The sequence below is a fragment of the Capsicum annuum genome, chromosome 10, assembly GCF_002878395.1.
Source record: "Capsicum annuum cultivar UCD-10X-F1 chromosome 10, UCD10Xv1.1, whole genome shotgun sequence".
NCBI lineage: Eukaryota > Viridiplantae > Streptophyta > Magnoliopsida > Solanales > Solanaceae > Capsicum > Capsicum annuum.
The window spans coordinates 29,729,499-29,752,830 of record NC_061120.1 but is presented as its reverse complement, the minus strand read 5'-3'; the positions used below and the strand labels follow the sequence as shown (position 1 = coordinate 29,752,830).

General features: G+C 34.3%; 2 protein-coding genes across 4 annotated transcripts; both read right to left on the bottom strand.

The window, feature by feature from the left end:
- Window positions 1–292: 292 nt before the first annotated feature.
- Window positions 293–2,490, bottom strand: LOC107845008. The gene is made up of 2 exons (XM_016689305.2): window positions 2,256–2,490; window positions 293–2,149 (listed from the first exon to the last, which is right to left on the bottom strand). Exon 2 carries the CDS (start codon window positions 1,434–1,436, stop codon window positions 528–530), a length of 909 nt encoding a protein of 302 aa, XP_016544791.1. The 5' UTR covers window positions 1,437–2,149; window positions 2,256–2,490; the 3' UTR covers window positions 293–527.
- Window positions 2,491–2,623: 133 nt separating this feature from the next.
- LOC107845593 (ycf3-interacting protein 1, chloroplastic) lies at window positions 2,624–19,673 on the bottom strand. Of its 3 annotated transcripts, none has more exons than XM_016690007.2 (6): window positions 19,215–19,673; window positions 19,073–19,117; window positions 12,362–12,475; window positions 7,229–7,309; window positions 3,799–3,963; window positions 2,624–2,963 (listed from the first exon to the last, which is right to left on the bottom strand). In XM_016690007.2, the coding sequence occupies exons 1-6, from the start codon at window positions 19,629–19,631 to the stop codon at window positions 2,874–2,876; spliced, it is 912 nt and encodes a 303-aa protein (XP_016545493.1). In that variant the 5' UTR covers window positions 19,632–19,673; the 3' UTR covers window positions 2,624–2,873. The 3 variants fall into 3 exon arrangements, with proteins under 3 accessions (XP_016545493.1, XP_016545494.1, XP_047253836.1); XM_016690008.2 differs by having other exon boundaries at window positions 2,624–2,850; XM_047397880.1 differs by lacking the exon at window positions 7,229–7,309.
- Between the last annotated feature and the right edge of the window lie 3,659 nt (window positions 19,674–23,332).

Sequence of the window (23,332 nt, the reverse complement as noted above, 5' to 3'; positions counted from 1 at the left end):
TTTTATGTCATCCAAATTATCATCTACATGGTTTGTAACTATTAGCTTATGCATAACGCTCTCTCAATTTTGAATCCAACAATATACAATATGAAATAGATTTGTGTATTTGAGGTCATTGCCATGCACAACGGCAGGTCCAAAGTCTTAACGTCGTACACTCTAAGTTGAGAAACTAAAGTCTCGAAATATATATTTGTTTTCTGCAAGCACACATATATATACTCCCCCTGTTACAATTATCTTTTAGTTTGATTGGCATGGAGTTCAAGAAATAAAGGGAACTCTGGAATTTTGTGTTTTTAAATTAAAGATGTGTGAAGAGTGTATCCCTTTAAATCTTGTGGTCTTAAATTTGACACATAGAATGCTGAAATTGGAAAACTTACTACATACACACTCTTTTGGGGACATACTAAAAAGGAAAGTAGGATACTTAAAATGAGACGGACCGAGTAATATAAGGTTCGACCTTAAAACACGGTCGAACCCAAAACCTGTGGTTGAACTTGGATCCACCTCTGGGCTCATGCACATTGGGCTTCAAGGAGGGCATTGAAATCTTCCCTGGCCTTGTGAAGGCGAGGAGTCATGCAGGACATGGGTGAGCCAGAGTCCGGGGATGAGGTAGAAAACCGAACATGGCTGGTTGCGCACTCCTTCGCTTTTCTATCAGCTATTTTTGCTGTGGTGGTGCTGTTCTTCAGGACCCCTTTTGGCTCCTTGTCAAAAACAAATGCAGTTGTTACTGGTGAACAAGTCATGTCCTTATCATCACTGCATTGAATGAGCTCAATTGGTAGATCAAAGAAAAGATTGGACTCATCATTTTCTTCATCATTGATTATAGCTGATGATGTCCATGATCCACATTCAAATTTCTCTAATGACACTTTTCTTGAAACATTGTGTCCAACATTATGTACCCTCCTGGCTCTCACTTGTTTTGCTTTTCCTAAACCAGGAATAAACAAACACATGGCACCACATTTGAACTTCTCATCAATAGACTCTGATTTATCTACTCTGCTAACTTTGCTTACCTCAACATGTTTAATACTACTACTACTACTATTGATCTTTGTGAATCCAACATGTTTTCCCGGTGGTGGTGTGCTTGATCTTCCGTCACCACATGACTTGCTCCTCTGCAAGTGATTTTCTTTCAACCGTTCGAGGTTTGCCAGTGCCACAGAATGTTGCCTAGCCAAAGGGTTGTTGGACAGAGGAGAAGCTTGGTTTCTGCACTTTTTTTTGGATGAATTTGATGCAAATCTTGGTGATGAGGTTGTTGAATTTGGAAGGCTGTTGCTCAAGAACTTAATTGAGGGTGGCCTTGGGAGAGGTATTGTTAAAATGACAGATTTTGGATGTGCGTTTGTTGATTCTTTGAGGGAAATGGGGAACTTAGATTCATTTGATTCTTGAAGATCCATGAATGAAGGCAAAATTGAACTGTGAAGGTGAATGTGAAGTGAGGATTGAGACGACCATCTACTATTGAATTGAGGTATTTAAGGGAGAAGCTAAACATAGATTAACCAAGATATTGTGGGAGACATGTCTTGTGTCTCTTAGTTATGATTCTCACGTTTTTCCTTCCCAAAGGTGTGTGGAGAACAAATTTCAATTAATCTATTATATGTGAATGTGATACTTTGACTTAGCATAAACTAAGAGGGTAACAAGTTAGAGGTGGTACCAAAATTTGTGTTGGTGGATTTGGGCTATATATAAGGCAGCTTACTAGGTTCTAGTCTTCTGAACATATCTTGTGATTTTTACTGTAAAGATATGACATTTACATCCAAATCAATTCAAAAAGTTAACTCTTGAGAAGAGGATTGCTACGCCCATCTAAACAAACAGTCCATTCTCAAATCAATGTAGGACTCTAACTCATTCTAACATCCACTTAGTTCATGCATAGGTCCAACTGGGGCATGAACGTCCAAACAGGGATAAACCTAGCTCTTATACCAGGTAAAAATATGACATGATTTTTGAGCATAAAACACAATCCAAAAGCTTAACTCTTGAGGGAGAATTGCTCAAGTCCATATAAACAAACCACTGATCAAAATACAAATACAACGTTATTGCCAAAACTATTGAGTTATACCGAACTTGTAGCTAGCGCTCTCTACCTCTGCAACCAAAGGGTGTCATACAAAGATTGATTATCTACACCCTTCGCCAGAAGTATAGTTCGAGTCATATAACAAAGAACAACTTGATAGGGAGCATTTTACTACCTTTAGTGGGCCTAGTCGATGCTAATTCAAATTAGATGGGCGAGTGGGATTTAGATTCCGGATGCCTAAGCAAAAAAGAATTCTAACGTTAGTATAAAAAATGTTCAATAGGTTCTAACTTTGCATTCCACCGGCATCAAAGTTCAATGTCACCCACCATCAACTCAAAATAATAAAGAAATGTAATCTTAAATTCTGTTAGTATAAAAATAGCCTCCAAACTACATGAGTTGCTATATTTTAGTGAACTTAAATATGACTTTAAACTTCAAATTTAATAAAATGAACGTGCACTCACAGGGTTGAATAGAATAGTATTATACAACTAACTAAATTATTGAGATGAGACAGAATGACACCGTCACATATGATTTACGAAAGAGATCTAACTGATTCACTTTCATAGCTAAAATATAGACGTTCACAAAGTATGTGAAGAATTAATTTGGTGCCTGGAGAGGGGAGAATTTACTCAATACATGCTCATTACTCTATATAAAGACTGATACAAACATAAATGTTTTTAGGCAAAATTCTAGTTCCACTATTGTTATGATTCGAAGGACATCGATGTATACTGACATTTTTATCGACCCTGCAAAAATGCCAAAAGCTGTATCACTGTAGAGAATTATAGAACAGAATCAACACAACAGAGATGCCAATTATGACTGGAAATGCAGAGACCAAGTATAAAGCTCCATATCCCTGCACGAAAATGTCCCTCGTCAGAACCAGCTCCAAATGAAGCGGTAATGACAGCAACATATCTAACGAAGTTCCATAATTACGATCGGATTTTCTGATTAAGTTTGATCTCAACAAGCACCTGATCTCGCTAATCAAAGTACATTGTCTAAATTAAAACCTAAAGAAAATCTTCAGAAATCACTATTTAAGATGATGCTTTTTTAATACGAGCAATATATTCTTCCATGAAACTAAATTTTTTCTGAGCTACCAGCTGAACTTGTTTTGATATATATAGCATGTAGGTCGAGCTCTCAAAACTGCTTATTTTGAAAAAAGTTTTTTTCGCCAGAAGTGTTTTTCGAAGAAGTACCTTCGAAAAGTAGCATTTTGTTTTAGACTAATAAATTTGAAAAGTAGCATTTTGTTTTAGACTAATAAATTTGAAAAGAACATTTGCGTACTATATAGCAGCAATTTGTGCATGGCTAAGGTTCCAAAAGTGCTTAAGGGTAAAGACTACTTTTTTCAGCTTCTGTTATTACTCAAAAGCACTTTATTCGCTTGGCCAAACCCTTAATTCTCTAAAATAAACTTTTTTAAAAAGTACTTCTGGCTTCCTAAAAGTTTGGTCACAGACTATTAGTCATGATCTGACGCTTTTAACTTTTAAGAAAAAGTGAACCCGTTAGTTTTGCCAGATATTCAAACAATAACATGTAAAATTGGTGCAGTTAACATATTCCATGACATTGTAAGCTAATCACTGGAAATGGTATTTAGCCAGCCTAATGAACAATTAGAACAAGCAGCATAACCAGAGAAATATCCAAGCATCATTTCGTCAACTAACCAGAGCTGGAGGAACATCTGGCTCGTCACTATCAGCTGCCTCCTCAATCTCAGCTGCTGAATCCCAGTCAATCTTGAGCCTCTTAGCAGCCTCTATTGGATCAATACCAGTGTCCGTGGCTTTTGCATAGAGGGATCTGCTCTTATTTTGCTTTGTGGCTTCAGCCTAAATCAAACAAGAATACCGTATAACTATTAAGTGGCTGAATGCTGAATTTGGTGCCACTACAAAGACATCGCATGCCCGGGGATGTAAAATCAATCAATCAGTCTCATTCAATTTCAAGAAATGAAAAAAAAATGTTGATCTTATCTGTTAAATGGAATTGTCCAGATCACATAAAAGTTTAATACACGAAAGGATAAAAAAAGAGAACTGGTGTATGAAATTTCAACAAGAAGAAATGATTTCTGCTACTTTTCAGAAAAATAGCAAATGGTTTGGAAAAGATATAACACTATCCTTAAATCTAAACTTGAGGAGAAACTATTCAACCAATAAATCAGTGTTAAAATCCCAATGCAATTATAGATTTCATTTAGATCATTGTATCTGACTTTGAGAGTGAAAGAGTTAAATTCAACATCATGGACTGGATTGGTTAGAATTAGCTTTTAGATTGGCATATCCTGATAAAGTTTCACTAACATATCTCCAAGCCTGTTCAGCTGACTTTAATTAGGAAAAAACTCTACTCTACTAATAAGTCAAATTATTGCGAATTACGGCAGAGGATTAGGGCCAGTTCGGGTCGCTAGTGTATGGAATAAATTGGTGGGGGTGTATTCCTGTTATGATTCCGTATTCAATGTTCCGTGTTCCGTGTTCCATGTTTATTACGAATATGTGTGCTTTCCTCCGCTGTATATTCCTGCATTCCTGCTTTACTCTGTTTTATATTCCTTATGGGTGCCGTATCTATGTTATGTCATCTGCTTCTGTGCTGTACTATGTGTTTGGGTGATATCTCGTGACTTGAGCCGGGGGTCTTTCGGAAACAGCCTTTCTACTTCATCAGAGGTAGAGGTATGGACTGCGTACATCTTACCCCCCCCAGACCCCACTAAGTGGGAATACACTGGGTTTGTTGTTGTTGTTGTTGTTGTTGAGATTTTTCTATCCGAGCAGTATACATCCCTCATTTAAATTGTATGAAACATTAAACTTCTTATCAGAACCTATCTCATTTACTTTTAGCTGACTCAGTACTAAAAAGGAGTCTAGTTAAAAATGTAGCAACTTGTTGATATTTTTATTAATTTGAAACGAAAATCAAGACCATTTTGTAGCCATGGTGTGGATTGGAACATTTCTCTATCTTCTATAGAAACCTGAGTAATACTTTTGCAGTATCTCCCCACCTCCCACTCCAATATTAAGTACATCAATCTGATTCTGGCTCTTAAAAACTGGCACACTATATTAGAACGACTGATAACAGCATAAACTTGCTTCAAAAGGCATATATCGTAGTTGTTAAACTACTATGCAGTTGACTAACTTTACGAAATCAAAATATTAGAATGTTTACAGATGACTTTGAGACGTACGCGAAACTAGTAATGGGTTTGTTGGCCGAGTCAAGTTATGGAGGAAAATAATCACGTAATATTAGAGAGAATCTATTTACTACTTCACAGGCCCTCTGTTATGTTCTTTGGGGAAAGGATCGATTCACAGGGCGATATATAATTCAGCTCGTTAAAGGGAGGCTGAAACCTCAGAATTCAATGGAAGAGAGAAATCTCTTCAGCTCGATAAAGGGAGACTGAAACCCTAGAGTTCAATAGAAGAGAGAACCCCAATCTCTTGCTTTTAGCTGAAATACGACTTATTTGATTTATTCTCCAAAAACTCCTTTAAATAGGAGAATTACAGCAATAGTCTCATTCTTATGAAAGTAGAAAAAATATAACCCTATTGTAGAAAGTCTAATCCTTATGAAAGTAGGAAACATAAAAGCCTATTCTAGAAAGTCTAATCCTTATAGAAGTAGGAAACATAAAACCCTATTCTAGAATAATAAATAAAACTACTAAAAATATAATTAAATATTTAATTAATTGACTTCCACAAATCCACAACATTACTCCCCTCACGTTGAAAGAGCTTGTCCTCAAGCTCGAATTCCAGGGAATAGTGTGAACTGAATCATCCAATTCCAGCCTTAGCCAACTTTTCTTGAAATTGACCCAGATAGATTTCAACTTTACAAGTTTGCCAGAGTGTGACTAATTTGTCCATCGAGTTACTACTTTCACTAGGTCTAAATCGCTGAAAATAATGTTTCTGTACTTCTTCCCAATTCATTGGTCCCTTTGCTTGTTTAAGTTGATAATACCCTGTTTCTCCTAACATGTGAAACCCAACCACTTCAATCTTTTTTGCTTCCTTTGTATGTTGATTTTCAAAAAATTATTCGCAACGATGTCCCAAAATTAATTGGTTGGTGACACCATAAGTAGGAAATTCCATCTTTGTATACGTTGGTACAATTGAACGGGAATTACCACTTGTTAGATGATTCTGATCGGCTAGTTAAATAGGCGATGTATTGTCTTTAGTAGCAGAAATTGTTGATATGACAGTCGTCGGTGCACTGCTCGACCCTAGTCTGTGGGTTGCTGGCTTTGTGGAGCCAATTTCCAAGCTAGACAATTGTTCTTAGATGACTTGGATAATTCTTTCGCATAAGCGTTGTTCCATTGCTGCAATTTTAGAGTCCATTGGGGTTTCTGTAATTGCACACTCTTTCTGAAATCTGAAATTGATCTCATCGCCCATAGTGTTAGGCTCTGATACCAAATTGTTATATTCTTTGGGGAAAGGATCGATTCACAGGGTGATATATAATTCAGCTCGTTAAAGGAAGGCTGAAACCTTAGAATTCAATGGAAGAGAGAACTCCGATCTCTTCAGCTCGTTAAAGAGAGACTGAAACCCTAGAGTTCAATAGAAGAGAAAACTCCAGTCTCTTGCTTTTAGCTGAAATATGACTTATTTGATTTATTCTCCAAAAACCCCTTTAAATAGGAGTATTACAGCAATAGTCTAATTCTTATGAAAGTAGGAAAAATATAACCCTGTTGTAGAAAGTCTAATCCTTATGAAAGTAGGAAACATAAAAGTCTATTCTAGAGAGTCTAATCCTTATAGAAGTAGGAAACATAAAACCCTATTCTAGAGAGTCTAATCCTTATAGAAGTAGAAACATAAAACCCTATTCTAGAATAATAAAAAAAACTACTAAAAATATAATTAAATATTTAATTAATTGACTTCCACGGATCCACAACACCCTCCAACCTCCCAAACTAAAAAAGTGTTTTTCTGCCGCCCTATCATAGAATGGAAGCTGAACTATGAGCATTTACTGTCATGCTTAATTGTAAAATTGTGTCCAGAAGAATGTTCGTTGTCGCAGTAATACCTCCAAATTAGGCCATGAATTCATCTCTTCCGCAAGCATCTGCAGAGCAACCCTATCTTTTGGTACTTTTCCGTCATTTATCTTCAACAAAAAAATAATAATAATAATAATAAGGATTTAGCCTTAGGAAATATATATTTAGAACCATGTACTGGAACATTAATAAAAAAAAATTAATATATAAGCAATCTAAAGGCAACCAATCCTTCAACTGGTAATCAAGGAACATAAGAATTTCAATAGATAGTAATTTTGTCCAATAATGATGCTTCTTTTACATTCAAATAGAAATAATCTAATCTATAGCTCTGCATATACAACTCACTGAGAATCTATTGATGTGAACAAGAAACAAGAAAAGAAAAGCTTCTAAATTCTTCACTATTCCACTGTCTCATTTATTTTTATAACTGTGGTGTCCGGGTTAGCTTGCGTGCACCACAACTAATTCCACGAGATACCTGCCACCTCCCACGGCAACAGATACTATGTAACTCTACCCATCAAGGCTAGAAAAGGTGGGAAGAAATCACCTGGTGTTTTGTCTCTTTTGAGAATTTTATGTGACATTTTCCTTTAAAGCGGTTAGCAGTTACAACAGCTAAAACGAAGTTAGACTCGCCATGGCGAGAAAGAGAGTCCGAGACCTAGACCGAGTGAAGTGCATCAAAGACAATAAAAACAAAGTATTGGTGGAAGAGACACATATCAGCCTAAGACGACAGACATACTTTCATGAACTCTTGAATAAAGAGGGGGACAGGAATTTTGTGCTGGATGATTTATACAACTCCAAGAATCGTCGAGATTTTGGGTATTATAAAGGTATAAAGCTTGAGGAGGTTAAGAAGATTATTCATAAGAAGAGAAGTGGAAGAGCGACTAGGCTAGACGAAACCCCGGTGAAATATTGGAAGAGTGCATGCAAGACAAGTATGGAGTGGATAACTGGGTTGTTTAATGTTATTTTTAGGACCACAAGAATACACAAAGAATAGAGGTAGAGTATAATGATCTAGTTGTACAAAAACAAAGGTGATGTTCATAATTGCAACAATGATAGGAGTATCAAGCTCCTAAGTCATATTATGGAATTTGGGAGACGGTGGTGAAGATGAGGGGTGAGGAGGGTTGTGCTTATTATCAAGAATTAATTTGGATTCATGCCGAGGAAATCAACTACAAAAGTCACTCACCTAGTAAGAAGATTGGTGGAGCAACACAGTGTGAGGAAGGACTTACATGTGGCGTTCCTTGACCTAAAAAAAAGCATTCGACAAAGTCCCCAAGAGGTTCTATAGAGAGGTTAGAGGTGTATCTATAGTATACATTAAGGTGATTAAGGATATGTATAATGGAACCAAGACCCAAGTAAGAGTAATTAGAGAGACTCTTAACACTTCCCGATCAAGATGAATTACACCACAAATCAACTCTTAGCCTATTTTTATTTGTTCGGGAGATGGATGAACCGATTTGGCATATCCCTGGGAGGTTGCATGGTGTATGCTATTTGTAGGTGATATAGTATTGATTGACAAGATACATAGTGGAATCAACCATAGGTTAGAAGCTTGGAGAGAAACTCTGGAGTCTAAAGAGTTCAGGTGGAACAAGATTAAAACAAAAGACATGACTTTGGAGTGCAAGTTTAGTAAAATGACTCATAAGGTAGATGTGAAAGTGAAGATAGATACACAAGTCATTTTCAAGAGAGGAAGTTTCAAGTATCTTGGGTTAATAATCCAAGAAAATGTGGGATTACACATCGTATTGGAGCGAAGTGAAGGCTCACATTCGGTGTCTTGTGGGATAAAAATACGCCAACAAGACTTACAGAAACGTTTTGTAAAGTAGTTGCTAGACCAGTTATGGTGGTGTATGGGGTAGAGTGTAGGCTGATAAAAAACACACGTATCTAAAAGATGGAAGTAGTGTAATCAACCATAGGGTTGGAAGCTTGGAGAGAGACTCTGGAGTCTAAAGAGTTCAGGTAGAACAAGATTAAGACAAAAGACATGATCATGAGGTAGATGTGAAAGTGAAGATAGATACACAAGTCATTTTCAAGAGAGGAAGTTTCAAGTATTTTGGGTTAATAATCCCAGGAAATGTGGATGTTACACAGCATATTGGAGCGAAGTGGAGGCTCATATCCGGTGTCTTGTGGGATAAAAATATGCCAACAAGACTTAAAAGAGTTGTTAGACCAGTTATGGTGGTTATGGGGTAGAGTGCTGGCTGATCAAAAACACATATATCTAAAAGATGGAAATAGTAAAAATGAGGATGTTAAGATGGGTGTGAGCATAGTAGAAGAGATAGGATCAGAAACAAAGATATTCAGGCAAAGTGAGAGTAGCATCAATGGTGACAAGATTAAGAAAAAGATACTGAAAAGGTTCAAGCATGGGAAGAAGAGATGCATAGATGTCTCTGTAAGCAGAAGTGAGAGATTGGCCATGCAGGCCTATGAAAAGGTAGAGGTAGGTCAAATAAGTACTGTGGAGAGATAATTAGACAAGACATGATACACTTGCAACTCAAGGACCTGACCTAGATAGGAGGATATAGAGGTCGGTGAATAGTATAGAAGGTTAGTAGGTAGTCGAGTGTTTTCTAGTTTCCCTTATCAGTACTACTATTACTATTACTCTCCTATCCATTTATTCTTCAATTTTTTATTATTATCTATTATTTTCTTTGCTTTGGTTAACGTATTATTGGTTGTTGCTATTGTTCCCTTCTTTATTATTTTCATACATGCTTTGAAAAATGCTTTACTGGAGCCGGGAGTCTATTGGAAACAACCTTTCTATCTTTACAAGTAGGGCTAAGGTCAGCATACACACAACCCTCCCTAGACCCCATATTTTCCTTTTTATGTTGTATGAATCTTTAACTCAGTTCTGCAAATAATTTGTTTATTTTTGTAATACAATTGACACATTTCATATTCACATTACGATGATGGTCCGAGATTTTGCTCACTCAACAAAATTTATACACATTTCAATAGGTATTCACATTACTCTCTATCTCACATCTAAGGTAGTGGTATGGACTGCGTACACTCTTCCTCTCCAGACCCCACTCGGTGGGAATATATTGGTTATGTTGTGTTTTTGTCAATAGGTAGTTAAGTGCTTTCATCAGTTTTTTTTTTTTTTTTGACAAAGGTAACATAAGTGCTTTCATCAATTAGAAACAAGATATTTAAGTTAAATCAGCTCATTCTAGAAATTTTACCACAGATATTTAAGTTGTTTTCCTTGAGAACATTGATCAATTTTCTTATAACTTATTTTTATGACTCCCAGATGCCTATTTAGGTTCATTTTCACATATCTACAAACTGCTAGTTTAACTCCACTATCATATTGTAAAATATGAAATATTTGGAATTTTATCTTCGTTAATATTTGAAATATGCATGTAAATATTATCTATAGCTATCACATTGGTTCTTTGCGAACAGAATCTCAAATAACATCTTCAGTCGGTGCATATTCAGACATTTCGGTATTTGCTTCGACAGAGAGTAAACTTTGTAATCAGTCTGACTCAAATATTTATCTATTTCAAAGCACAATTGAATCATGTAAATAATACGGAGTATTTCCTAAACAATTTTTGTTACTGGAGCCGGGAGTCTATTGGAAACCACCTCTCTACCTTTACAAGTAGGGCTAAGGTTAGCATACACACAACCCTCCCTAGACCCCATGTTTTCCTTTTCAAGTTGTATGAATCTTTAACTCAATTCTGCAAATAATTTGTTTATTTTTGTAATACAATCGACACATTTCATATTCACATTATGAAGATGGTGCGAGATTTTCCGTACTGAACAAACTTTATACATATTTCAATACGTAGTTAAGTGCTTTCATCAATTTTTTTATTTTTTTTTTTAACAAATGTAACATAAGTGCTTTCATCAATTAGAAACAAGATATTTAAGTTAAATCGGCTCATTCACTCTCAGGAGCTAGAAATTTTACCACAGATATTTAAGTTGTTTTCCTTGAGAACATCGATCAATTTTCTTATAACTTAATTTTATGACTCCCAGATGCCTATTTAGGTTCATTTTCAGATATCTACAAACTGCTAGTTTAACTCCACTATCACATTGAAAAATATGATATCTTTGGAATTTTATCTCGTTAATATTTGAAATACGCATGTAAATACCATCTATAGCTATCACATTGGTTCTTTGCGAACAGAATCTCAAATAACATTTTCCGTCGGTGCATACACAGACATTTTGGTATTTGCTTTGTCAGAGAGAACCTTTACTCAGTTGAGAAAACTTTGTAATCAGTGTGACTCAAATATTTGTCTATTTCAAAGCACAAATGAAGCATGTAAATAATACGGAGTATTTCCTATAAAAATGTGTTAGCATCCTTTTTTTACATTCTTCCAATACCAAGGCCTGCTTTCAAAGTATTCCCAAGAAATCAAAAAGAAATTCATCACGAAACAATGTCATTTCCTCTGGTTTCTTAAATTTTGAAAACAAAAGAAAAAAACAATATATTATTTTTCTTACCAAGCAGCTCTTTCTTGGCAAGAGAAATACTACAGAACATCTCTAGGAATCTTATTGCAACATTTAATATCCTAGTGCTCATAACAGAGGCCGACACAACCCTCCCCGTCAACTTCCATATATTACACTACAAATCCTACGAAAATGTCATGTTGCAACATATTGCACTCTCAATATGCTGATTTCTAAGTTGTCGTCAATTTTATTAGATTCTTCCACAAAAGGTGTGGAACTTCATTCATTTGCTTCGGACAAACTTCCTATTGCAATTGCAGTAGAAGAAATACTTCACCTTCAAATGGTCTATTCTAATCATCAATTGTTTTATCAATTAAGCTTCACTCCCAAGCAGATTTTATATTCTTATTAGATGTTCTAAATTTCTCCTTTTATGAGGTAAAACAAATATGTCGTCTTAGTCGTCAAAATATAGTTCCAGGTCACATCTCCCAAACCAGATCACAACTTTGATAGCAGGAATCAGAAATATAGTTCAGGAGCAGCCTCCTGAGTCAAAAAGCCATATAAATCAGTCATGAATGATTTGAGGCATTTGTGGAGCAAAGACTTACTTCTTCTAAACAGGCAGCTAAGTCATCCCTTGTTGGAGCATTTTCATCGTCAATGCCAAGAAGCCGCCTTCGCTCAACATCCCTAGGGTCTTCAATCATTATAGTCAACTTAACCTGTAATAAACCCAAAGGAGTTAGTCAATCTAGAAACAATTTGACATTTAAATTACCCCGTTTAGCTAACTAACTAAAACAGTCTACCAATCAAGTCATCAACTGTTCCTCAATCCCAAGTTAGTTGGGATTCATTATGAGAATCTTCAGTATCCATTCCACTCTATTAATAGGTCCATTTCATTTAAGTACTAAATTGTCTTTAAAGACAAAACAAACAAATTAAGGTTCATTTAATCTACACTTTTCAAAGGCTCGCACTTATTCCTCATAAACATCAGACAAGAAGACCTTATGGGATGAAACTCGATTGCATACATTGACTATTCGTCCACTTCAAACACCCATAGCATACCATTGTCCGTGTGAAATGACAGTTATTGGTTTGGTTACCAAGGGAAAATCCCGAGCAGTCAATGAACTCTCATTTAGTAGATATTGAGCAAGCTACAAGCACCTATTTCTATCAAAAATGAAAAGTAACAAGTGGAGTCTGAACTTGAAGAAGCGATCCTCTATCAGAGAAATCCATTGTAACTAAGTTCTAGTTGTAAGTCTAACTAAGACAATCGATATGGTACTAAAAAAGGAGAGGAACTAACATCTTTCAGATAACATTAGCTGAAGAAACACTGAAAATGTGCAAAAACATTCCAAACTTAGTAATGCAGTGAGCTTATACTAGTAGGCAGTGGTGGAGCCACTTTATGTTAAACTGACACCCCTTCGCCAGAAAATTACACTATTTAGACAGGTCAAAATTTCGTTTTGTTTGAGTGATGTCTATAATTTCAGATAGATAGTTTATAGTATTGTCTTGGGGTTATATTGTTTCCTGTATTAGCTAGCGGTGTTAGTTTATTTTGCATACTGTATTAGTTTATATGCTTTAATGTTTTTATGTTTGTTATACTGTTATATGTCTTGAGCTGGGGGTCTATCGGAAACAGCCTCTCTAGTTCACCTTAGGTAGTGGTATGATCTGAGTACACCTTAACCTCCCCAGACCCCACTAGGTGGGAATATACTGGGTATGTTGTTGTTGTATATACACTATATGTTGGCTCTCCTTGTTTTCTATATGTATCTATTTTTCTTTTTTAATGTTTCAACGCCCCTTAAGTAAAATTTCTAGCTCCACTAGCCATATAGAATGAAAGGGTGGCCAGCTCAACACCCTTCATCGAAAAATTACACTATATTTGTAGAAAATTATATGAATTATATAAGTCTGTTAAATTCTTAGCTGCTATTCTATGGTGCAACTGAATTGATAACGAAGTGAGAAGCAGAATGGAGAAGATGAGGAAGAAACTGAAATTGTGCTACATTACAACTGATCAATGAGAATGAAAATTACACCCAAAATATCTTTCTCTCTCTTCTATTTATGCTAGCTAATAACCGACTCTTATAATTACAGATTCTATCCCAACTAATTAACCAACTCTACACCTAGCATTAAGTAGTTGCCAGCTCAGCTTTAGCTGTAATATCAAGGTACTGCAGTGTATTTAGTTAATTCCTCAACACCCCCCCTCAAGCTAGGAGAAATGAAGATGTTCTTCATCCCTAGCTTGGACAGCAAAAACTGGTGCTGAAGGATAGTAAGTCCCTTTGTTAGAATATCAGCAGGTTGGTCTGAAGAAGGTAAATCTTGTGGTTGTACCAAACCTTGTTGCACCTTTTCCCAGATGAAATGACAATCAATGTCAATATGCTTAGTACGCTCATGGAAGACTGGATTTGCAACAATTTAAAGAGCTGATTTATTGTCACAAAACATAGGAACTGGTAAGAGAACTTTAACATCCAACTCTTTGAATAAACCAACAAGCCATACAATCTCAGCGACAGTGGAGGTAAGGCTCCTATATTCAGCCTCCGCTGAACTTCTTGAGACAGTAGATTGCTTCTTAGATTTCCAAAAAATCAAAGAAGAACCAAGTTTGATCATATAACCAGTAATTGACTTCCTGGAATTTAGGCAAGATGCCCAATCAGCATTACAGAATGCAGTCATAGTATCATTAGATTGAGCAGCGATAAGAAGACCAAGACCAGGAGCACGTTTCACGTTTCACGTATCTAACCACCCTCATACTTCCATATGGGACATTTTTGGAGAATGCATGAATTGACTAAGACTCTGAACAGCAAAGGACAGGTCAGGTCTAGTAACTATCAAATACAAAAGCCTACCTACTAATCTTTGATAGGTACTGGGGCCAAGAACTGGTGGATCATCAGTGATACCAAAATGAGCATCATATTTTGTAGATGTAAGTTTGTTATGTATCTCAATAGGTGATCCTGCCAGTTTGGATCCAGCTAGTCCGACATCTGATATTAGTTCCAGGGCATATTTCCGCTGGTGCATCAATATACCATCAGCATTCCTGGCAAACTCTATTCCCAAAAAATATCGGAGCTCACCTAAATCTTTAATTTTGAAGGTCTTTTGTAGAAGTTCCTTAGCAGCAAAAATCAACCGAGGGTCATTAACAGTGATTAAGAGATCATCAACATAAACCAAGATTATCACAATGTGATCTCCCATTTTCTTGGTCAGTAAGGAATGATCCAAAGGGCTTTGTGTGAAACCATAACTAGTCAGTGCAATGATGAGTTTGATGTTCCACTGTCTTGAGGCCTGTTTAAGCCCATACAGCGACTTTCTTAGCTTACAGACGGGTTGCACACCAATATTAGTAGCAAAACCTTGTGGTAATGTCATAAACACTTCTTCATTTAGGTCACCTTGTAAGAAAGCATTGTAAACATCTATTTGTTGAATTTTCCAACCTTTAGCTGTAGCCACAGATATTACAGCCCTAACAGTTACCATTTTTACTATAGGGGAAAAAGTTTCTTGGTAATCTATTCCCTCCTTCTGATTATAACCTTTTGCTACTAACCCAGCCTTGTATCTTTCAACCTCACCATTGGCTTTGTACTTAATCTTGTAAACCCATTTACAACCAATTGCCTTTTTTCCTTGAGAAAGTGAAACAATATCCCAAGTATTATTATCTTCCAATGCTTGAATCTCCATCTTCATCACTTCTACCCAATTAGGTTGTGCAGCTGCTTCTGCATATGTTTGAGGCTCAGTTTCCACTGATACATTATTAATATAGGCTTAGTATCCAGTGGATAAATGATTGTATGCAAGGATATCTGAGATAGGGTAGACACAATTTCCAGCTGACTTTGTTGTTGTAACAAAGTCCTTCAACCATATAGGAGGTCTGCTACCTCTAGTGGACCTTCTTCTCGAATCAGGAGGTTGTGAGGAACAGTGATTGCAGTTTCTGCCGGAAGAGAAAGTGCATCCTCTGTAATTATAAAAGAATCTGTAGGAGCAGCATCTACAACAAAATCTGAATCAGGTGTTGTGTCTCTAATGTCATGTGCAATATGCTCGAGTGGTAAATCATGAATAATAGGAGGGTCTACAGCTATAACAAACATATCATCTTGAAAAGAATCAGATGTAGATGTAGATGTAGAATCCTGCTGCGAAAAGGGAAATATATCTTCAAAGAAAATAACATCTCTACTAATGAAGAATGTTCTGGCATCCCAATCATACAACAGATGGCATCAAGAACTCATAAGTGTTGTAGAGAAGGTAGTTTTCCATAGAGTACCTCATAAGGAGATTTATCCTGCAAAATAATAGAAGGTATTCTGTTTATGATATATGTAGCTGCAGTAATGCATTCTCCCCAGAATCTGATAGGAATGTGGCCTTGGAACCTGATTGCTCTTGTTGTTTCTAATATATGTTTATGCCTTCTTTCCACAACTCTATTTTGTTGTGGAATATAGGGGCATGAACTTTGATGTACAATTCCATAATTTTGAAACAATTCTTTACAATTGTTATTGAAGAACTCTGTCCCATTATCGGATCTAAAACACCTAATCCTTTTTCCAAACTGTGCTTCAACTAAAACCAGAAAATTCTTGAGAACAATAATCACATCAGATTTCAAATGCAACAAATAAGTCCAAGTCCATCTAGAGTGGTCATCAATTATACTAAGAAAAAATCTCATTCCTTTATGTGTTGAGACTTTATAAGGACCCCAGACATCCAAATGCAATAGATCAAAAACACAAGTTGTTTTACTAGTACTAATAGGAAATGGTATTCTTGTTTGCCGAGCTAGTGGACATATATCACAATGATCAAGTTTGAAACTACTGATATTATCAAACACAGTTATTTTCCTTAGTACTGACATAGGTACATGTCCCAATCTTTTATGTAACAAATGGCCAGACAATCCCTTCACCTTCACCTTTGTCAGCAAAGTATAGAGTCTGTCTTCCTTTTTACCAATCTCCTTCACCTTCCCAGTGAAGAGATCCTGAAATATACAGAATCCAGGGAAGAAGGTGACACAACATTTGAGTTCTTTGGTCAATTTTGACACCAACAACAGATTGAACTTAAAAGCCGGAACATATAATACACCATTAACAAACTCACCCTTTGACAGATCACACTTCCCAATTTGAGACACTGCAGCAGACTCACCATTAGGAAGCTGAACTCCTCCTAGCCTGTCAACTGACACACCATCTTTGATCAATTTATCATTACTAACTATATGATTTATTGCTCCACTATCAATAATCTAGTTTATGGAATTTTGTTCAGAGTCAGCAGATACATTACCTGTCATATTCACATTTGCATCTCCCACCTTGGATTTCTTTATGATGTTCATGAGCTGCCAATACTGCTCTTGTTTCATTCCTGCAAAGTTGGTACTGACATTTCCCAGGTTGCAGTTTTTTAACCACTGCATAACCTGGTATTGTTGCTCCTGACTTAGCTCAGTAGTAGAATGATCACCAACTACTATATTAGCCTTCTTTTTTCCTTTCCAATCAGATGGGTAACCAATGAGATGAAAACAAACATCGGCAGTGTGACTAGTTTTATGACGGTGATCACAGGTTTGTAATTTGTTGCAAATCTCCTTTGTATGTCCTTTCATGTTGCAGAATTCACAATATAGTCCAGCTGACTGCTTGGAATATTTGTTTCCATATGTGGAGCTGCCTCTTCGACCATGACTGGTGTTGTTGTTGTTACCACCACCTCTTCCAAAAATTCCTCCACCATATCCATGATTAGTACCTCTTCCATATCCTGGACCATTTGTTCTACCACCAAAACCAAAATCACCACTCTTATTACCAGAAAATAAAGCAATTGGTTCAATACATTCCCCTCCTATGTAGCTACCTGCAGTTGTAGCCTTTTGACTCTCATCTTTAATTTAACATAGCGTAAGCTGGATTAACAGTAGGAGTGGGAGGCATCATAAGAATTTGACTCCGAGCCTGACTATAGCTTTCATTGAGACCTAAGAGAAACTGTAATAATCTCTGATTTAACAGATGTGTAGTGTAATCCTTGGATTTGTCACAATTACATGAAGGAGGTGAAACAATCGAGTCAAATTCATCCCAAACGTCCTTGAGTTTGGAAAAATATGTGGATATAGTGGAAACACCTTGTGTAAGAGTGCAAATTTCTCGATGTAAATGATATATCCTAGTGAGATCTACCTTATCAAACCTCTCCTTTAGATCCATCCATACTTGAATTGCATTTGAGCAAACTAGAATTCCACTTAGAAGATGCTTACTTACATTGCTGGTTAGCCATGAAAGGACCATTGCATTGCATTGCATCGATCCCATTGTATAGCCATCTCCCCAATATAATCTTCTCGTTTTACAGTTATATCGATAAAACCTTGTTTATTCTTCACAAGTAGCCCCAATTTCATTGCACGACTCCATAAAGCATAATTTTCCATTCCTGTAAGTTGTATCCCCACTTGGACTGCTCTGGGAGTATCCGAAGCTCCGAGATATAGCAGGTGGTTATAACTCAAAGTATCAACACTCCGAGGTGCTTGCGATGGCGATTCTGCCATGAATCCTCTGCAACTCGATCTTCAAATTGCAGTTGTGCGAACAAAAATTACGAAGAGATCTCTCGATTTCGTATCAACCAATATCGAAATCCGTTAGATCCACACACCCATGGCTTTGATACCATGTTAAATTCTAAGCTGCTATTCGATGGTGCAACTAAATTGATAACGAAGTGAGAAGCAGAATGGAGAAGATGAGGTAGAAACTGAAACTGTGCTACATTACAACTGATCAATGAGAATGAAAATAACACCCAAAATATCTTTCTCTCTCCTCTATTTATGCTAGCTAATAACCGACTATAGTTACAGATTCTATCCCAACTAATTAACCAACTCTACACCTAGCATTAAGTAGTTTTTAGCTCAGCTTTAGCTGTAATATCAACGTACTGCAGTGTATTTAGTTAATTCCTCAACAAAGTCACAAATTACTCTTCATATGAATATATTAATTCTTGAACACCCTTACTAAAATTCTGGCTTCGCCAGCTTATAGGAGTTAACATCTCCCATCCTCCCCGAGGAAAACAAAACTAATGACCTCTTGAAATAAACTGAGAACTTAATAATTAAGGCGTACATAAATTCAAAAGATAAAAAGTAAAATGGAGCGAAAATAAGTCCACACCTCACCAAACAACATATCCCGATTCCTCTTGAGAAGCTCCAAAGCCTACAAAAAGAAAATAACAATTTTGAGAAACCGCACAATACAAATCGCAAGTACAACAAGAAAATTGGATAAAAGCAAAAGGAAAAAGAAACTAAACTCGTTTAATTTGAGAAACATATTCAAGTGATTCAGGATCAGGGTCATCATCATTTTCTTGTGTAACAGTGGAAATGCCATTTTCTTCATCATTAGTCAATTGGGTGTCTTCTTTATTCACAAATAGAGGCCCCAACAAAGAATTGCTTCTTCCTCTGCTTTTACTACTACTTTGAAATCGAGAATTTTGTACATTCGAAGGAGATAAAAGGGGTTGATGAGTAAAGGGAATTGAGCAAATTTTGCAGTGGGAAGAAGATAACAAGGGGAGTGGGAATGGCAGTTGAAGGGCCATTGGAGAGTGTGGGGATATTTTACTTGTGATAAAGCATTTGCTTGTTGCGATTATGAGTTTAACTGAAAGGATAATATGACAACTATAAAATATACACTCATTCCCTTCCACTTTACGTGACATTTTGACTTGATGTTCAAGAAAAAATAGAACACATTTGAAACTTGTGATATGTACTCACTCCGTCTATTCTTATTTATTCACTTTTTTAATCTACGAGAACTAAGAAACATTAAATGCTAATAATAATTTTATAATATTATTTTTTAAATATAATAAATTTAATATTTTAAAAATAAATTAGATAATAAATTATATTTAATGCTAAGGATAAAATAAATAAATTATTTATTAATTTTATAAATTGAATAAATTTTATTAGACAACTTAAAATAGAAAAGTGGACAAATAAAAATAGAGAGTAATTAATAATTTTTGAGTAAGTGTATAGTTATAAATCATTTCATTAAAAATATGATAAAAATTTTAAAATTAAATAATTTTTAATTATAGTAAGTTGATATTTTTTGGAGATGAAATAAAAAATAAAAGGGTTTCATATAAATTGATAATAAAAATGTATTTCCTTAATTTCTAAGTAATTGCTCTTTTTGAAATGGATACACCCTTTAACATTAAATTTACTCCTAATTAAATTTATCTTTTTTCAAGTTAAATTAATTATATTTATCTAAACAAGGATAAATTTAAAAAAAACGTGACCAATTTGTTTTTGAGCGGTTAAATAAACACTTATTTAAGGTCAAAAATCAAATGGCAAAAGAAACACTTATTTAAAAATGTAGGGAGTGTTTCTTCTGTTTCACACTGTCTGACTTGACACGATGTTTAAAAGATAAAAAGAAAGACTTTTGAAATTTGTGGTTTAAAACAATCCTTAAATATTTATAGGATTGTAAATCATTTCATTAAAAGTACAAAAAGAATTTATAATTAAATTATTTTTAATTAAAGTAATTTGATATTTTTCCGAAACAAACTAAAGAAAATGTCATATAAAATGACACGTAAAAAAAGTATTGATTAATTTCCTTGCCATAATCTTTCGTTCACTCTCACTCTCCTAGTGTGTAGTATTGGATTTTTTATAAGAGTGATGTTTTGATCAGCTTGTGTGCACCTCGAGTAATTTCATAGGATATCTGTCACCTCTCACCGAGGTTAGAATATATGAAAACAAAAAGGATGAATTACATAAATCTCATACTTAAGAAACTATATTACCTAATATCTCTTACTTTTTTAACATTTACATAAAATTCTATTTTTCAACTTTACTCTTGATACATATCAAAAAGACTCCGCATCCTATTTTTACTCCACCATTAACTTATTCAAGATTTCCTTCCCTGAAATATCTCCCTAATTATTAATAATTAAATCATCTTTCTTCTTGATTTTTTCTCTTCCATTAATGCTTAAATCATCTTCCTTCATGATTTGTTCTCCTACATTAATGCATGCAACTTTTTTTTTCTTCTAATAAAATCTCTCCCATTTTTTTTTATAAAAAATCTATTGATACATATATAACTTTATTTAGTTATTCATACATGTTTATTTTTTTTAATGGTAATTCAAATGAATGATAAATATAATATCATTATATGAGTATTATGATGATTTATACGATAGATACATTTTGTATGATTTTATCACGTGATACATAGGACATTAATGGGCAATACATATTGTATTATGGTGATTCATATGGTAGGTACAATTATTGGGTGATTCATATTATATTAATAAGTAATATATATGATATTATGATGATTCATATGGTAGATACAATTATTTATTTCAATTATTGGGTGATGAATATATGGTATTATGGTGATTCATATGGTAGATACAGTTATTTATTTCAATTATTGGATGATTCATATAATATTAATGGATGATATATATGGTATTTATGGTGATTCATATGGTAGATATAATTATTTATTTCAATTATTGTGTGATTCATATGTTATTAATGAAAGGTAATGGTGTAGTCAGTGTAGGAAACAAAAGTAATAATATTTTTTAAAAAAAGACTAAAAGCATAATTGAAATATAATTAAAATTAAATCTAAAAAAAGCAGACTAAAATTAACAACAAAATTAAAGACCGAAAAAGAGAAAAAAGACTAAAAAAAATATATCTTTCATAATTAAAGACAAAAAGAGAAACATAATTAAAACACCTAAATTAAATCTAAAAAAATGGAAAATTAAATATCTTTCCTTAAATAAAATAGTACAATGAATAAAAGAGAATCTATTATTTCCTTAAATAAATATCTTCTTAGTTTCAAATGTATCACCATATAACATATGTATCACCATTTCAAAAAATCGAGATAAAATGTAATTAACAAAATAGTCGAGATTTTATGTAATATTACTTACAGATTCAGGGATTTATGTAAGTTACCCAAATAAAAATCACTTAGTGTTTGTCTCGATTGGAAATTGAACCTGAAATCTCATGATACTCAACCCAACTTTATTGAACTAGTAGGTCGCTCCCTTGGGGGCTAGTATTGAATTTATAATGATGGAGATAAAGAATGCATATGATTTTGTTTTGCTTAAATTATTTATTGTGTTTCTTTTAAGAGTGATTATACATCAATTACATAGTTTATTAAATAAACTAGTGAACGTAATCGTGTTTTGCGCGATTATAAATGATATTTTTATATTATAAATATAAAAAATAATAAAAATTATCAATATATTGAAAAATAAAAAGATACAAAAACTTTATTATCATAGATGAATAAAATTAGAGAAATAAACATTAATTTCTATATGCATCTAGCTTATTTGTTTTTTTCAACGAAAATAAGAATAAAGTTTAATATTTAAACTTTATCTAACTAAGCCGTGAAAATAGATTCTTGTGGGAATGCTAGATAAGACTACATACAATACGCCTTGCGGTCTAATTCTTTTCCGAAAACAAATTTAGTGCAGACCATTGCTACAAACATCTGACGGGCGTAAAATATATCACTACAATTGTTTTTTATGAACATATCACGTGTATTAACATGATTGAAAAAATGATATCATTACTAAAAGTTAAAAATAATGTGGATCTCAATTTGCTGGAGCATTTGATAGATAATATGACAGATACTTGAAAACTTAATACTAAGTTTGTTATGATTTAAAAATACTTGAAGTAAAAAAGTTAGTTCAAGAAGTTATGTACCCTTGTATCGTGCTATTTTCTCTTCTTGAATACAAAAAGGTGTCAAAATGTGCAAGTAGTAAGATTTGAGTACGATGACTAGTTAATTTCAATGAACGAATCAGTTTGGCCAATTAATTAGTAAATTTTTTCGGCAAATGAATATATTAAATGAGAAGATAAAGAAGACTTTTTTTGTATAGTAAAATAATAAAAGAAATTAAAGAGACACGTTATCTAAATAAAAACTGCACATGTATGGAAGTTTTTTGTAACTCATGAGATATAATTAGATATAATAAATATAATAGATTTTTCATCATTGAATAAATTGTTCAAAGAAAAGAATGACGAATTTTTTTTAAAAGAAAGATGAATGAAAATGGAGGCTATAGAAAGATTCCACATTACATTGTCTATATTCGCGTGATCATAAAATTAGGTTTTTTTTTTCCTAATACTTGCGTAGAAAAATATTCTGATCTTGAGATCTACCTCTATACACTAAATTTTAATAGATTTTGCTATCAATATTTAATATCATGTGTTTCGCTAATTTTTCATATTTAAAAGGCTTTGGTCTTTTAAGTGATACTTGCTAAAAAAAACATGTAAA

Coding starts and splice junctions, on each gene's coding strand:
- LOC107845008 (XM_016689305.2), bottom strand. CDS start 1,436: ATGGATCTTCAAGAATCAAATGAATCTAAGTTCCCCATTTCCCTCAAA.
- LOC107845593 (XM_016690007.2), bottom strand. CDS start 19,631: ATGTCACGTAAAGTGGAAGGGAATGAGTGTATATTTTATAGTTGTCAT. Junction 12,476..19,072: donor GGGATATGTTGTTTGGTGAG/GTGTGGACTTAT, acceptor GGTTTATTACAG/GTTAAGTTGACTATAATGAT. Junction 7,310..12,361: donor TAGCTGCCTGTTTAGAAGAA/GTAAGTCTTTGC, acceptor TTTTTGTTGAAG/ATAAATGACGGAAAAGTACC.